Source organism: Sclerotinia sclerotiorum, genomic scaffold (assembly GCF_000146945.2).
Source record: "Sclerotinia sclerotiorum 1980 UF-70 scaffold_11 genomic scaffold, whole genome shotgun sequence".
Taxonomy (NCBI): Eukaryota; Fungi; Ascomycota; class Leotiomycetes; order Helotiales; family Sclerotiniaceae; genus Sclerotinia; species Sclerotinia sclerotiorum.
Genome location: NW_001820825.1, coordinates 22,292 through 36,210, shown reverse-complemented (window position 1 = coordinate 36,210; position 13,919 = coordinate 22,292). Strand labels below are relative to the sequence as shown.

General features: G+C 40.9%; 9 protein-coding genes across 9 annotated transcripts; 5 read left to right on the top strand and 4 right to left on the bottom strand.

Moving 5' to 3' along the window:
* Positions 1–551: 551 nt before the first annotated feature.
* SS1G_08131 (predicted protein) lies at positions 552–1,390 on the bottom strand (the record flags this gene model as incomplete). The annotated part of the gene is made up of 3 exons (XM_001590341.1): positions 552–662; positions 702–757; positions 1,273–1,390. 3 exons carry the CDS (start codon positions 1,388–1,390, stop codon positions 552–554), a joined length of 285 nt encoding a protein of 94 aa, XP_001590391.1.
* Positions 1,391–4,330: 2,940 nt separating this feature from the next.
* SS1G_08130 (predicted protein) lies at positions 4,331–4,498 on the bottom strand (the record flags this gene model as incomplete). The annotated part of the gene is made up of 1 exon (XM_001590340.1): positions 4,331–4,498. The coding sequence occupies one exon, from the start codon at positions 4,496–4,498 to the stop codon at positions 4,331–4,333; it is 168 nt and encodes a 55-aa protein (XP_001590390.1).
* Positions 4,499–4,838: 340 nt separating this feature from the next.
* Positions 4,839–5,042, top strand: SS1G_08129 (predicted protein; the record flags this gene model as incomplete). The annotated part of the gene is made up of 1 exon (XM_001590339.1): positions 4,839–5,042. The coding sequence occupies one exon, from the start codon at positions 4,839–4,841 to the stop codon at positions 5,040–5,042; it is 204 nt and encodes a 67-aa protein (XP_001590389.1).
* Positions 5,043–5,790: 748 nt separating this feature from the next.
* On the bottom strand, positions 5,791–6,234 carry SS1G_08128 (predicted protein; the record flags this gene model as incomplete). Its single annotated transcript, XM_001590338.1, has 3 exons — positions 5,791–5,911; positions 6,007–6,077; positions 6,148–6,234. The coding sequence occupies 3 exons, from the start codon at positions 6,232–6,234 to the stop codon at positions 5,791–5,793; spliced, it is 279 nt and encodes a 92-aa protein (XP_001590388.1).
* A 314-nt stretch (positions 6,235–6,548) lies between these two features.
* On the top strand, positions 6,549–7,288 carry SS1G_08127 (predicted protein; the record flags this gene model as incomplete). The annotated part of the gene is made up of 3 exons (XM_001590337.1): positions 6,549–6,554; positions 6,713–6,770; positions 7,110–7,288. The coding sequence occupies 3 exons, from the start codon at positions 6,549–6,551 to the stop codon at positions 7,286–7,288; spliced, it is 243 nt and encodes an 80-aa protein (XP_001590387.1).
* A 1,260-nt stretch (positions 7,289–8,548) lies between these two features.
* Positions 8,549–9,753, top strand: SS1G_08126 (predicted protein; the record flags this gene model as incomplete). The annotated part of the gene is made up of 2 exons (XM_001590336.1): positions 8,549–9,344; positions 9,401–9,753. 2 exons carry the CDS (start codon positions 8,549–8,551, stop codon positions 9,751–9,753), a joined length of 1,149 nt encoding a protein of 382 aa, XP_001590386.1.
* A 438-nt stretch (positions 9,754–10,191) lies between these two features.
* On the top strand, positions 10,192–10,464 carry SS1G_08125 (predicted protein; the record flags this gene model as incomplete). The annotated part of the gene is made up of 2 exons (XM_001590335.1): positions 10,192–10,310; positions 10,425–10,464. 2 exons carry the CDS (start codon positions 10,192–10,194, stop codon positions 10,462–10,464), a joined length of 159 nt encoding a protein of 52 aa, XP_001590385.1.
* A 35-nt stretch (positions 10,465–10,499) lies between these two features.
* Positions 10,500–11,191, top strand: SS1G_08124 (predicted protein; the record flags this gene model as incomplete). Its single annotated transcript, XM_001590334.1, has 2 exons — positions 10,500–11,052; positions 11,112–11,191. 2 exons carry the CDS (start codon positions 10,500–10,502, stop codon positions 11,189–11,191), a joined length of 633 nt encoding a protein of 210 aa, XP_001590384.1.
* Positions 11,192–11,825: 634 nt separating this feature from the next.
* Positions 11,826–13,391, bottom strand: SS1G_08123 (hypothetical protein; the record flags this gene model as incomplete). Its single annotated transcript, XM_001590333.1, has 4 exons — positions 11,826–12,577; positions 12,653–12,880; positions 12,944–13,081; positions 13,178–13,391. 4 exons carry the CDS (start codon positions 13,389–13,391, stop codon positions 11,826–11,828), a joined length of 1,332 nt encoding a protein of 443 aa, XP_001590383.1.
* Positions 13,392–13,919: the final 528 nt, after the last annotated feature.

The window sequence follows — 13,919 nt, the reverse complement described above, 5'->3', positions numbered from 1 at the left end:
TGGCTCAGAGAATGAAAGATGTAAAAAAGACATGCATGCGCATAGACATAGACATACTCTCAATAGTTTCAATAGAATTTCGGAGGTTAGTAAGGTTAAGGAAAGAATTGGGCGGTTTTAAGTTTGTGCAGAGGTGAAGGAAGGGTTCAAGGATCATTGAATGAATGTGGGTGATGAATATCTAGCCTTGGACAGTAGAAAGTAGAAAATCAGCTTATTACAAGCTTATTATTATTAGTATACCTAAGCAGATCTAGCCAAGATAGTGCTACAGTAGATATATAAAAGTTTCCAGCATTCCTCAAAAATCCTATGCAAGATTAATATAATAATAAATAATCTATTAAAAAGTCGTGAAAATGCCCAGTGAATTGAATGAAGTCTTTTGAAGCAAATACTAGGTAGTCTCTTCATCAATCCAGTATTACAGAGTATGTTGTGTTACGGAGCGTTACAAAATCTGCACATCATAAAATAGCTTGAAGCATATCTCTCTAGTGATAGGTCACTTCTACTTCTGCACACACAAGTGACACACACAACCACCATTTTCAAGGATCCTTACGCCATGCCCATGCCCATGACTGTGTACTCTGTACTACTCTACTATTCTCCATGATCCACCAAACCTTCTTCTCAAAAAAGAGTTCGTCCAAAAGGGGCTGAGTAAAATAGTTAGTTACAACTTACGCATGTTATACCTGCGGGTCGGGCCATTCCAGAACGTCCACGTACTCTTGGCCTTGAATCTTTGCCCCTTTTTTTATCAATTTTTCTTTCTCGTTTTTCGCTTTAAGCCTTGTGAATGAATTACGGGAATGCATGCACAATGAGGTATAAATAACTGATGAAATTGGAGTCATAAGTGACTAAGGTAAGGTACGAGAAAGTTCTTTAAATAGATTTCGGTCGTTGGTTTGCTTATGTAATGTATTTTCTCTACTATCGTTTGGATGATTGAAATCAATCAATTGATCAATATTGAACTCCTTATTAGCACGATTTATCTACTATAATAGGTGTCGAATATGAGATGAGTCAAACTTCTATTATTCCATTCCGCAAATGCATATTGATATCTTCGGGCTTTCCTTCCCCCGATCTCTTCTTTTCCACGTACCTACATCAAAGTTTAAACATCAAAAAGCCATGAAAAGTCTTGGGAATCATTCAGGGGCTCCACTTCATCCATTCACCCAATCCTAACCAGGATCGTCAGAAAATTGTAACACTGGGTTGTTTCATCTCGTATTGCCCTGTAAGAGAACTTACCCAAAAACGATATTGGATCTCCCCTCTCAACGGCATCTAATGAATCATTTTGGATCTGATGAGGTAAAAAAGTGGCGATTGAGTTCTTAAAGTTCTGGAAGAACTTAGAATTGACCATCTTCATCAGAACCGAGAAAGAATGCTTTAGGTCGCATGAACTCCCAAAATCGACAATAAAACTATCGAAGATATCATGACCATTCAGGAGCTGAAACTTATTACTTATACACTTCATTTTCCCACTATCTATACTCCTAACACAGGATTATACACTGTGCGAATTGTGCGAATTGCTTCAATCTTCAGTCCCTCCGACCGGGTACTGGGTGACTGTCAACTTTCCCGTGCTCACGACCCGGTCTCGGTCGGTTTATCTACTTTGGCTATTTATCAATGCAAAGCCGGGTTCAACATATGATCATGAATTTACGGAGTACAACTTCTGAATCACCCCACAAATCGAGACTTTCACGTACAAAGCACATACCTTGAAACTAAAGTCCAGAACTCTCAATCTTCTACTTTCCTTCCATCAACCAAACAAAAACTTCTTTGGCTCCTAGTAACTTGTAGGTAAGTTGTAACTTCAACCGCGGGGTCTCTACTCCGTATTACTCTATTACTCTCTGTATAATTAATCTATTCTCCGGACTCTTTTCTCAGAACCCAGAGCCTAGTTCAATAATAATGCCCGTCTACGCGCCAGTCATAAAAACTCTAAAATCTAGACCCAGGTTTAAGCGCCAAGATGTTCATACTGGTGTTGCGAAATTTGCTTGCTGTGAATGTGGATGTGCCCGGTAATAACCTTAATATCTCAGACATTTCATTTCGCAATACGTAACGGATTTGGATGTGAAATTTGTTTCTTTGATAAGTTCTCTGTAAAATTTTTGTATTTTTTTCTTGGTTTTTCTTTGAGAGGAATAAGTTTTCTCGCTTTTGGTGGTGGGAGTTTAAGGTAGGACTAAAGGGGGCGGATTATTAGATGCCCCTAATTAATTAGAAGCAAGTTAAGTGCTGCTTAGTAATATCGTAACCTCACCCCGAGGTCTAGAAAAGGCGAGCTGAGTACTGGTCTGAAAAGCCACTGGGGAATCTTATCTGAACTCATCATTTATTCATTTGAACATTGTGCCGTATTATCACATACCGGTGCGGTATGCTCTCCTAAGTTTCATGATGATATATATGTATGGCACACCTATCATTGGTTTGGGTCTATATCCCTTTCACAGAACTCGGCATCATTTCTCTCAGTAATAGCGAATGCCTGGTTGTTCGTCTGAAGTACATGAATATGTGATGAATGATATTATTTGCTGATATATCTCCAAGAAATTTATGTGATACATGCGATTATACGAATCTTCTTTTCCCACACAGCAATAATCCCGTCCGTTGGAAGGAAGTATTATGAATCCAAAAAATCACCACTTTAGGTGCATGCTTTGCAATACCTAATAAAGCAATTGATATTCTTGTTTTTACCTCCTTTGGTCTGTCCTGTAAGTGTCTTCGTGTTTAATCACGTATTACGTATGTACCAAATAACATTACTCATATTGATCTAAAGCCTGAAAATGGAGCTATGAGTCTTTGAATTGACTTTCTAATATTCCTAATATTATGCCCATCGTCAGTACTGAGGATGCTATTGTAGATTCCATTGTAAGTGATATATTTAAAGGCTAATCGTCTACCAGCGTATACTTTGGATACTTTTTTTAAGAAGTCGCGTTAGCACCGCGCTTGGAGCATAGAATCAGATTCAACTAATTATGTCGATGGGAAGAAAAATGTACATCATGATATACATTTCCCAAGAATTTCCGAGAATGGATGTCGCGATCAAAAAGTGAAAGAAACGGATTTGATGGGTGAGTCGATTTTGGGGATGGAAAGACAGCATCGCAAGCCTACGTCAAGATCTACCGAACATGATCTTGACAGCATTATCTGGAATAGAAACTTAATGTGTTCTCTCTGAGGATTACTTGTTGGATGAGTGGTCGTAGAATACTGATGATGCTTGGTACTTGGTAACTAGTAGTATTGAAAGAAACCTCATAGGAGAAGTGCATAGCAGAGGAATTACCGAAGGAGAGTAAAAGGGGTGACGAAAAATTATAGTGTGGAAGTAAATTTATGAGATCGATTTTCTTCCCACGATTTAATTATTATATAAATTCCTCCAAAATATGGAAGGAACTGATTATTGATGGAGAAATGGTGCTGGCAGTAGGAATCGACAGAAAATAAACTCTCTACACTTAATTAGCGCATGGGAAGGAAATACCTGCCTAAAAATGCGTATCATGGATGGATTACTCGCTGCGGAGAAGGTCATGATAATAAGGATGAATATAGAGATTTAAGAAAGAAAACAGGTGAAATGCCATAATTTACGGGAATCGAAGGGAGGATGTGGATTTCGGCGCAATTAGTCTGGGTATCTAGTGGTGTTAATGTAGGCAAGTACCTGATTCTCTCGTACATAGTTAGGTGTGCACATAGCACTTTTCAGGTAACTTCAATTACTAGAAAGTTTTCTTCACGCTTGGTCAAATCTCATTTCAAGCAGGAACAGCTTCTTTTATAATGGAATGAAAGTAAGAGCTGAAGATTCTTCCTGTTGGTTATGGAGTAGAGCATATCGATGTTAACCTTCAACCACCACCGCTCGATTTATGGTCGTTGTAGAAGAAATTTGGATGTACCACGTATACCTCGGGATTCACTATTTAAAAACGACAGCATAGCCTAGGCCGTGTCCTTTTGCTGCCAATCTCGAATTGTACTCGAAAGCTCTGAGAACTATCTACCAGCATAGCGCTTGTATCTTCTAACACGCGACAAAAAAATTGGATGCTATCGGCCATGATCTGTATCTTTGAGTGATAATAGTTAATATTGCACTTGCTGATAGATATTCTGGGTTTTCCGACTAGATGAGAAGCAGAAAAGAGAGGATTCGGGATCTCCGCTGTCGTTGGTGAGAAATTGAGAGCGTGTGCAAGCGGCAGGGAAAGATGGCAACAATGCTTCAAGGTTTTTTTCATGGCTTTGGTGATTGACAAACGTAGTGGATGGGAGACTGGATCTTTCTTTTACGGCATGGTTCATCAGCAAAATGGTCCTCACCTGCGGAATATTGAATGCCTCCACGAATGTAAATCACTCTAGCAGTGACAGAGTTGTGCCATAATTTGAGTCGAATTTCCATGGGGAAGTCTTTGAAGTATGAAAAGGTTTCTGCAGATCGGCTGTGTTCTTGCCTAGGAAGATCACTTTGGACGCCCGGAGGAAAAGCCATGAAACCTTAATTTTGATTATTATAAAGTCGAAATCATGAGACAGGAAGCCATTAAATTTCCTGTGGTTATCATTAAGGATCATGCCGACTGATAATCATGGAACTTACATGGTAATGAGTCGCAGTGCTGAGATAGGAAATAACGGGACTTTATTATAGAAGGAGCGGATGTACAAAGATATCTATTCAGTACAGCAGATCGATCTTGAGTGCAGTAAGTTGTGTTACTGTGACATGTGAAAATGTGATCATGAAGGAGATAAACAAGATTTCTGAGGGGAAGTTAGTGTTTGTCAGAAGCAAAATAAGTCAGGCCCTTACAGATAGTGCTGCATCCAGAGTAGATCATGTTACTATAGTAGGCATGATATTAATGTATCAATTACCATCTAATCGCTGTTGTCAGGCCAGCATAATCGAGATTGAAAAGGTGCAGAAGAAGTTGAGAAGTTAATGTCAAGCGAGAAATTCGAGCCTTGGCAGAACTGGTCACTCTAACACCGCCTTCAACTTGTCTGGTTCAAGATAATCTTTCCCACTATCCTCAGCCTTACAGCTACCTGTAATGGATTATATACCATCATATTTGAAATAAGCACATAAAACCAGCATCAGGGGTTCGGGGCCACAGCGCTGTATGGCTTTCTTTCCTATCCAATCCTTAGTTATTCTATTGATGTCACTGCTGAAGCAGCTTTCACGAACAATCTCACCCCTCTGACTCACAAGAGAATTCAGACAACGACAGTCGACAGTCGTGGATTGCACCTGAAACTTTCCAATGTTACTCTCTGGTGTCTAGAAGTCTCCTTGATTGCTGAGAAAATTGCGGCACAACCTCCTCACGTGCACACTGTAACACAGTGGGTTCGGATATAGGCTTACAGAAATGTCTTTTCCGCAAGATTGAAGCATTGCCCACCTGCTAATGAGTATTGAACTCTCATTTTTAGAAAGTCAACGCTAACCACAAGCCAATAACTTTCCTGGATGCGTCTATAGTTGTTGGTTGAATTTCTAAATCACGTGGTTTATCAACGAAGGACGAGCTCAAAAATATGAGGTCTCCGTAGAAATAGCACTAAGACTAGTGGGAAGTGGCTTAAATTCTCTACCATGTTTTGAAAAAGAACAAGGCTCCTATTTCTTCCGCCTATAAATCCACACTCGAGGCACCTCGTCACGCTGCTCACATGTGTTCATCACTTGCAAACGCTGTAGTCCGGTGCAACGAAGGTACATTTTCCAGTACAGCATGTACCAACAGGGCCTGCAATGCTCACGCAAGTTTCGCCCTTCGCCAAGCACTGAACAGATCCGTCACTATATTTCATCTCAGGATAGGATGTTAGGAAATGCAAACCTTCTTCTTCCGAATGCAGTGTGCATCATCTGCAACACCTGGCGCGTTTTCGCACACTAATCCATCACAACAGGTGCCAACGGGTCCTGCGAAGCCCTCGCAGAAAGTGCCCTCAGTGAGGCATTGCTATGGTTCCCAAATTAGATTTGACATTTCAATATCATGGAAGGAGAGAGTGTGGATGAGGAAGAAGTACTGCACATGCATCGTCTTGAGGAACGGCCACTGCGACAGTTGATGCTGCGAGAATCGCGAAGATGCTTAGTGGTTGACTGAGCTTCATTTTTAGTTTGAGATTCTGACAAGCCTTTGTTACTGATAATAAGAACACTTATTGATGGGAGAGAACACTAAAGTAGGAAAAAAATCTCATTTATATCCTTTAAAGATGTCTTGCAACGCCATAGTCGACCTTATGATTCCCATCAGCTGTTCATCAGCTGACTCGAGCTGAATGACTGCCAAGGTGCCGCCAAGCAGATTTACGAACTGCCCCTTACTTCCACGAACTATGCGGTATAACGGTAACAACTTGGCAAACAGTATGCATACCCGTTTCGAGTTGCCTTTTCGTCAGTGCTTTCTGTACCCCGCATGATGTCGGTATATCTAGAGAGATGGAGGAAACCGCAATAGGTGCATTTCAGCTTGAAGTGATACATAACCTTGATGTTTGGTGGTAAGCCACGGTCACACTCCCGAGTCAACAGCTCTGCCTGCCTAAGAAGTTGACAGCTTATGGTTACTAATTTATCATTTAGATGTCGTTAAGTCATGATCCGGGGGATTCTGGACTTATTGGTCTATCCCAATGTGTTCGTAAGTCATTCGCAGTCAAAAATCCACTTTTTCAGATTCCCAATGATACTCGCGAAAACGAGTCGTCTTGGACATCTGTGTTGAGAAATTATCATTAGGTCATACTTTCGGAGTTGAAAACATTTCAAAACTGCTCTTCAAGCCACTTTCGTTTGCGAAAGGCGACTCAGCAATATGCTGAGTCATTTTAAGGAAGTGCGCACTTTTGTTTATACTACTTCATTCCTGATTGTTGAATGTCACTCGTGTATCAATCCGAAGCTTATTCATCATTTCACCAAGACATCGGATTCTTTCCGTCCTCAATAAAAGCGCCCGCCTGAGTTTGTTGCCCTCCAGAATCATATATTCGTACTATTGAAAGAGCCCAGCTGAACCTCGGTTTGGCCTGTGGGAATCCCAAGTCACCAGCAATGGTGCTGAAAATACTGGGTCAAAAATACCTCCCAACCCTCAACTTTGAAAATCGGGCTGGATCATGGGGTCTTGTCCGACTTCGCTTCTTAGCCAAGTACTAGACTTTTAAATATGTCTTGCTTACTTATCGCGGTGTTTAGTGGGATATATGACATATATCAGTTGTTTTACATGAGCTCTTGTCCTGGAGTTTCTATCCTTCTGAACGCCCGCCTTTTGTAACTCCGGCTTGGTCCTGCCTTGCTTCATTGGGTTTGTGGTCGCTTCAACAATTTTATGTTAATCAAAACGTCGACGGAATCAATTCCTTGGATATTTCACAATGACATTCGATTATTTGAGAGCGTTCCGATAGTATCATATTTTGTGGTTAACAAAAATAGCCCCTCGAACTTGAGTTCCGCTGATCGAGGCAAATCTCCAAGTTCAAACCCCAGTAATGAAGTCAAAAGCCCTTTCTGTTTCGTTCAAATTCAAGGATTCTGAGGTAGCTATTCTCATATAAGACGCTCTCTTTTTCGGAAGAATGGTATATTACAACGACCTGAACATTATCAATTTGAACTTGACATCATAACTCAAACAACCATACACATGACGCAAATCAACGGATAGTCCAATAACTTGGCGGCATGTTAGCCGGATCTCGAAAGCACTGGTTACTCTAGAATTACCTGATGATAATCATTATTTCAATATTTAGGAACTCCTCTGACCCTTTTTGAGATGTTGGTTCGAGCATTTTTATGTTCTTACCGCGCGCTTCTGGTCATGGTGCAGAATTTGGTCACCAGGAATCCAGGATCGCTTAGAATTTGGACTGCCGATATGAAGAAAACTACGCTGTTTTAATTTTGCTGAAGCCTCCATTAGAGGGTTCACCACTATTTAGTGGATGAGGTCGATGTTACAAGAAAAGAATATTCTAGGCTGTATATGTCGTGAATGTCCGGACCACAAATTCATTTCGCCATACTTATTTATGTCGGTACTGCCGTTTTCGATTAACTATAACATGAGTCGCTGCCTTGTGTTTTACCAATTATCCCTAGCGAATGGAAGGAATCTCCAGAATCCAAGCCGAAGGTAAAGTCCAGATTCCGATAACCATTGATGGCTAGAGCCTGGTTCGAACGGGGTCTCTACCCATTGTATCGATTAATCCAATGTCTTGTGAGATATCGAACGGATTTGACCATAATTTGACCTTCGGTGTCCACGGCCTACTGTTAAGTGTAGGGCAGGAGTTCCTGTGGCTTATATTCAATCTGTCCCTTAACTAAAATTCTTGAAAGAGAAACCTCAATGCTGCATGTACCAAAGAGATCAAACTCTTTGCGGTGTGTAGTCAATGCTACCTCATGTCAGAATTGTTTAAAAAAACTAAGCACAATGCGTCTGAGAACGCCAATATTTCTTCACGAAAACGCAGTGGTGATAGGCCAAAACAAGGAAGAAGATACTCGGAAAACTCGGAAACGGGCAAGAGCGAAACTTCCAATCGTCCTCATTTATTCAAATCAAAAACATGGCATATATCTGGTGGCAGTAAAGAGAACCTCACCACTGATGAATTAAAATCTAAATCACCAAAGTCACCAAAGCAAAATGTACTTGGGAGGCCCTTTTTCTCCACGAAATCAAAGAAGGCTTCGGCTGTGGAAGACGACTCCGATGATGAATTTTGGCATTGCAAGGGAGGTCGAGGAACTGGAATGCTTGTAGAAGATGGGAATCCGGCAACAAGAGATTTGAATTCTCGTCGATCAGGCAATGTTAATGCACCGGATCCAATTATTAGTCGTTCTAAGCCTAATACTAGCCAATTACAGCGTAGAGTTTCTACTCGAAAGACTCGTGTCACTTCTAAACCAACAATTTCAAACAGTCGCTCCAGTTCTAAAGATTCATTAGCTTCACAGATGACAACAACATTATCAGTCTCTTCTTCGACCAACTCTAGATCACCTTATGGGAAGTCATCAGCAGCTTCCTCCTTCCTTAATCCACGCTCCATTAGTTCTGTGTACAACCAAGGAGGACCTGGAAAGTTTAGTTCTCAAGCCCGAAGCTTTAATGGTAACTCTGAATCGGAAGAAAATTGCCGTGGAAGAGATGGCAAGAACTCGCGCAGAGTGTGGTCTAGAAATAATGAAGGTATGTTTAACCTTCCAGTACACATATTCTGGTAGATGTACATTAACAAGAAACAGGCCATGCTTCTGAGGATAGCATCTCTTCCGGGACAAACAACAATGGTAAATTCAGATCGAGTAACCATACCTCTAAGACATCAATAAAAGATACCAGCAATCAAAAACGTCGTCTCAATGAGGAAAAGAAGAAACCAGGCCTCAGTATTCGGGCTAAGAATGATGATTACTACGATCATTACGGGAAGGTACACGACAAGTCTCAGAGCTCTCGTAATGAATACAAGTTACCTTCTACAAGGGTAAGGGAATATGTTCCCTCGGCACGCAGAGCTGTAGTAACCGATCGGGGAACCAAGAATAAAGCGTTGCCTAAAATACCAGTTGATATTCGCAATCCTCATTTCGTGTGATAATCGCGTTGAAGGTAGTACTCGTAAGTGCTTTACTACAGGCATGTTTATAGGATAATTGAGGTTTTTGGTGTGTCATGCTGAGAATCGCAACTCAAGGTCGCTTCAAAGAGCTTCAAATACTATGATAACTAGCGACTGCGTCATTGCAGTAGTAATGTGACAGTAACCAAAGTTGACAGGAATCAAGGGATTTATATTTTATTTTTCTTCACTTTGTTCCATTCCAATAAACCATTGCTTTACGGCATGCTTTGCTTGTTCTGTCATGTTTCAATACTTTGTATTTATATCAATCTTTTTTTTTGTTCTTTCATCAAATGTATGTCCAATATTTCTTCCGCATTTCCTCTATGTCTTGGGTTGCTTTTCAGTTATCTACCAACAACATACGATGATGGTTCAACCAGGCATTAGTATCAAGCTACATCAATACATATGGCTTTTGATCCTCCTCCTAGATTCCAACGAAATAAGCCAACAATCCTTTCAGAGGCTGACGCGGTGGAATTCTATAACCGCCAACAGTCAGCCCCACTCAAAGTACAACTTTTCAGGTGAATGTTTTAAGTAACCTTGTGAATCCTATTGGCTTTGCTCCCATGGCAGTCTTCGCTCATATTTTTAACTGAAAGAAATTCATGTAAATGTTGGTAATACTTATATTGAAGTGTCAATAGCACAGTGGAGAACTCTGCTCCGGAGAAGTAATAAAGTGAGCCCAGAACATCATACCACCATCAATCATGAACTCAATCAAGAGCAAACTCATCACTGAAGAAATAAATCATCAAACTCGAACTCGTAGTAACACCGATCCAAAACCAACAAAAAGATCACACTCTAATTCCATCGCATCCACAGACTCGGGATATGCAAGCGGATGGGATTCCATTCATTTCTGTTCAAAGGGATCATTTCGACACAATTCTTTATTTAATGACGACCATCCGACATGTGAGGGACATCCTATAGGTTTTGAGTACGGGGATGATATTAAGGTACTTTATGTCGGAGAAGCGAAAGTTGCGAATTTGAGAGAACAAATGGGAAAATCGAGGGCAATTATCATTGGTTCATCATCACGGGAAAATAAATTAGGAAGCGCATATAGATATTGCAGAAATAGGTGTGAGGCGTGTACTGGCAGTAGCTGGATATCAGAAAAGCCAACACCGATACGAAGGGGGAAGATGGTGAAAGATGAGCGGGGTCGTATAGCACCGGTTTATTGTGATGAAGGACCTATTGATTTGGGAAGGAGAATTGCTTGGGAATCTATTAGGACTGTTTCTTTGAGTAGGTTATATTTTCTGCGGGATATTAAGAAACGTGCTAACGTGGAAGTAGCTTTGAAGATGCCTGCGGTACAAGCTCGGAGTGGAATGGAAGGAGGGGTAGAACCGAGTGTGAGGCATTTATGGAGTTGGGGTTTTAGGAGTGGTTGAGATGGGACAATTAACCTTCATATTTACGTTTGAAAAATGGAGTGGTGGACGCATTTCGAGATTTGTGGTGAAAAGCCACATAGCTCCATGAATAATTAGAAATGTTAACAAGTTCTTGCAACTTAACCAGGCTGTGAAATTCAGTTCGTTTCGAAGACCTGGCGTCCTCGGGCATAGGATGCACATGGATTATTAACCGTCCCAAATATGACCTTGGATGTTGCGGCAATCTATTCCAAGTCTGAACTTTGTGCATATTCTGTGTTTCTAGATCGAGAATTGAAAAGGGAGCATAAACGTTATGCGGATGAAACTGGAAGGAAAAGATTGACAAATATGGCAGTGGGATTTTATGAATTGAAGGAATAAGAAAATAATAAGGTGGCTTACTTTCGAGCTTCATGGAACTGGAGAAACAAACATTATAGCTATCGATATCTAGCTGAGTGTATATTTTCCTTAAGTACCGCCACCTTATCCCTGCCCCGAATATATATGTGCATATGATAAATCATTAATCTATCGTGGTACTCGCCGGTCTAAAATGCTCATGTCCATACCGTGTTCTCATATCCATTGTGGTATCCGCCGAAATGCTCGTTCCCAAACAATTTTCCCGCAAAATCATGCAAACTTCTTAACATAGATTCCAGTTTTGCACAGCCTAGCTGCAACAAAGCAAGCCACAGTAGCAAGAAGCAAGGCTCCGCAAAATGCAATAGTAGAAACATATCCTGAATTCGAAAGTATCTGTCCAGCAACTGGTGTTCCAATCAAAAGCCCTAATCCACCAATCGCAAACGTCATGCCCATTCTAGTGCCTACTACCCCTAAATGTGGACTCAAAGATACAATAACGGTGGGAGGAATTGACACGAAACATCCTGTTGAGAATCCATAAAGGATAGCAAATACAACGAGACCGCCAACAGAGTCAATACCTGTCCAACTAAAAGCTACCACACTCGCGATGAGTGTTCCTGGTATGATGATATTTAAGGGTCCAAACTTATCTGCGAAGTAGTTGGGGATAATTCGACCGAAGATAGATGCCGCATTGATGGTACTTAACATATAAAATGCCGAGTTGGAGGACATGATTTTTTCATCTATGGCGTATGATGAAATGTAGTAGAAGGGGATATTGAGACCCATGAATCCGAAAAAAAGACCCATGGTAAAAAGGATGTATGGTGGTTCTTTGAATGCCGCCAGGTCTATTAACTTTCGTTTCTGCGAAGGCTTAATACGCATCTTCATTATACTCATGGATATTGTGAGGGTGGCGAGAAAAATGAATCCAAGGGCTCTTGTCGTCCAGCCAAAGCCTATCTTAGGTTGAAGGTTATGGAAAATAATTGGGTAGATTACACCACCTGAAGATGTCAGCCACTGATCTTGATACCTCAAGTTTCCATTTTATAGAGATAAGTCTTCAAATCAATACATACCAAGGGAGCTTCCACTAGCAGCAATTCCAGTCGCAAAAGCTTTCCGTGTCGAAAAATAAGTAGAAACAATTGCGACGCTGGGAACAAAAAGACATCCCAGTCCAATTCCCATGCATACTGCTTGGGCAAGTATGATTTCCCAGTAGGTTTTAGAGATAGATGTCATCATCATACCGAAAACAACTAGAAATGTTCCAGTAGATAGAAGTGGACGAAAAAGTCCAGCATCTCGAATGAGGTTAGTTTTTGATAATGATGGAAGGAGAGGTTAGGAAAGGAAAAGGGACCTACCGAAGAGAGGTCCAGTAATAACTCCCACAAGTAAAAGCAAAAAAGCTTGAATGGAGCCAATCCATGAAACATTAGATGGTGACTCGTGAGATAGTAAATCACTTTCATAAAAAGTTTGGAATGCACCAAACATATTTACTATGCCCCTATCGTCTCATTGTCAGCCATGCAGCCATTTCCATCAGTGAAACTTTGAAGTCTAGAAATACCATGAATTGAAAAATAGGAAAAAACTCCCAACAACTTGAAGCCATGCGACAATTCCTCCATTTGGAATATCAGCGTGTGGACTTGGAGCGACTTGAGGAAGTTCTTCGGCAACAATTTCAGAATCGTTACCCGATAAATCGGGTAAGTTTTGATCCTTTGATCTAACAGATTCCCCGGCTGAAGTATTTTGATCCACGTCTGTTGATATTTGGTAGGACGGGAAATCGACTGGACCCATTTCCGACCTTTCTTTTGAGTGATTGTGCATTGCTAGGTAGATCTATACGGACGTCCCTTTGCCTTAAGAATTGATTTCGTCTGTTGATTACTATCCCGTATCTATCGAACAAGTACATCCTTCTCTCTTATAATCAATCCTTCGCACTAAGAAGTTTTCAAATTAGTATAACCTGCAACCAAATCACAATATATAGAGCGCGGGCTCGATGTAAATAGACCGCGGATGTTGCGGTAGGATCTACTCATGGAGTGGTTATCTCCGCCAATCGGAAAGTATGTTGATGATAAGATGGCTGAATATGTCCGTGAAGAAGTCAGGAACTGGGTGACTTGATGGGATTCCTTGGGACTTCCTCATTTAGCTTGAGCATTTCGAATGTGTTTAGATCTCGGGGAAAAAGAGTTAGGGCCGAGAGTGCTGTCGGCAAATTAGTGAAAATAGTAGAGTGGCGTATTGATATTGATATGATATTGATATGCTGGTTATCCATATTGATATTGAGAAAGAAGCAAAGATTAGATATGA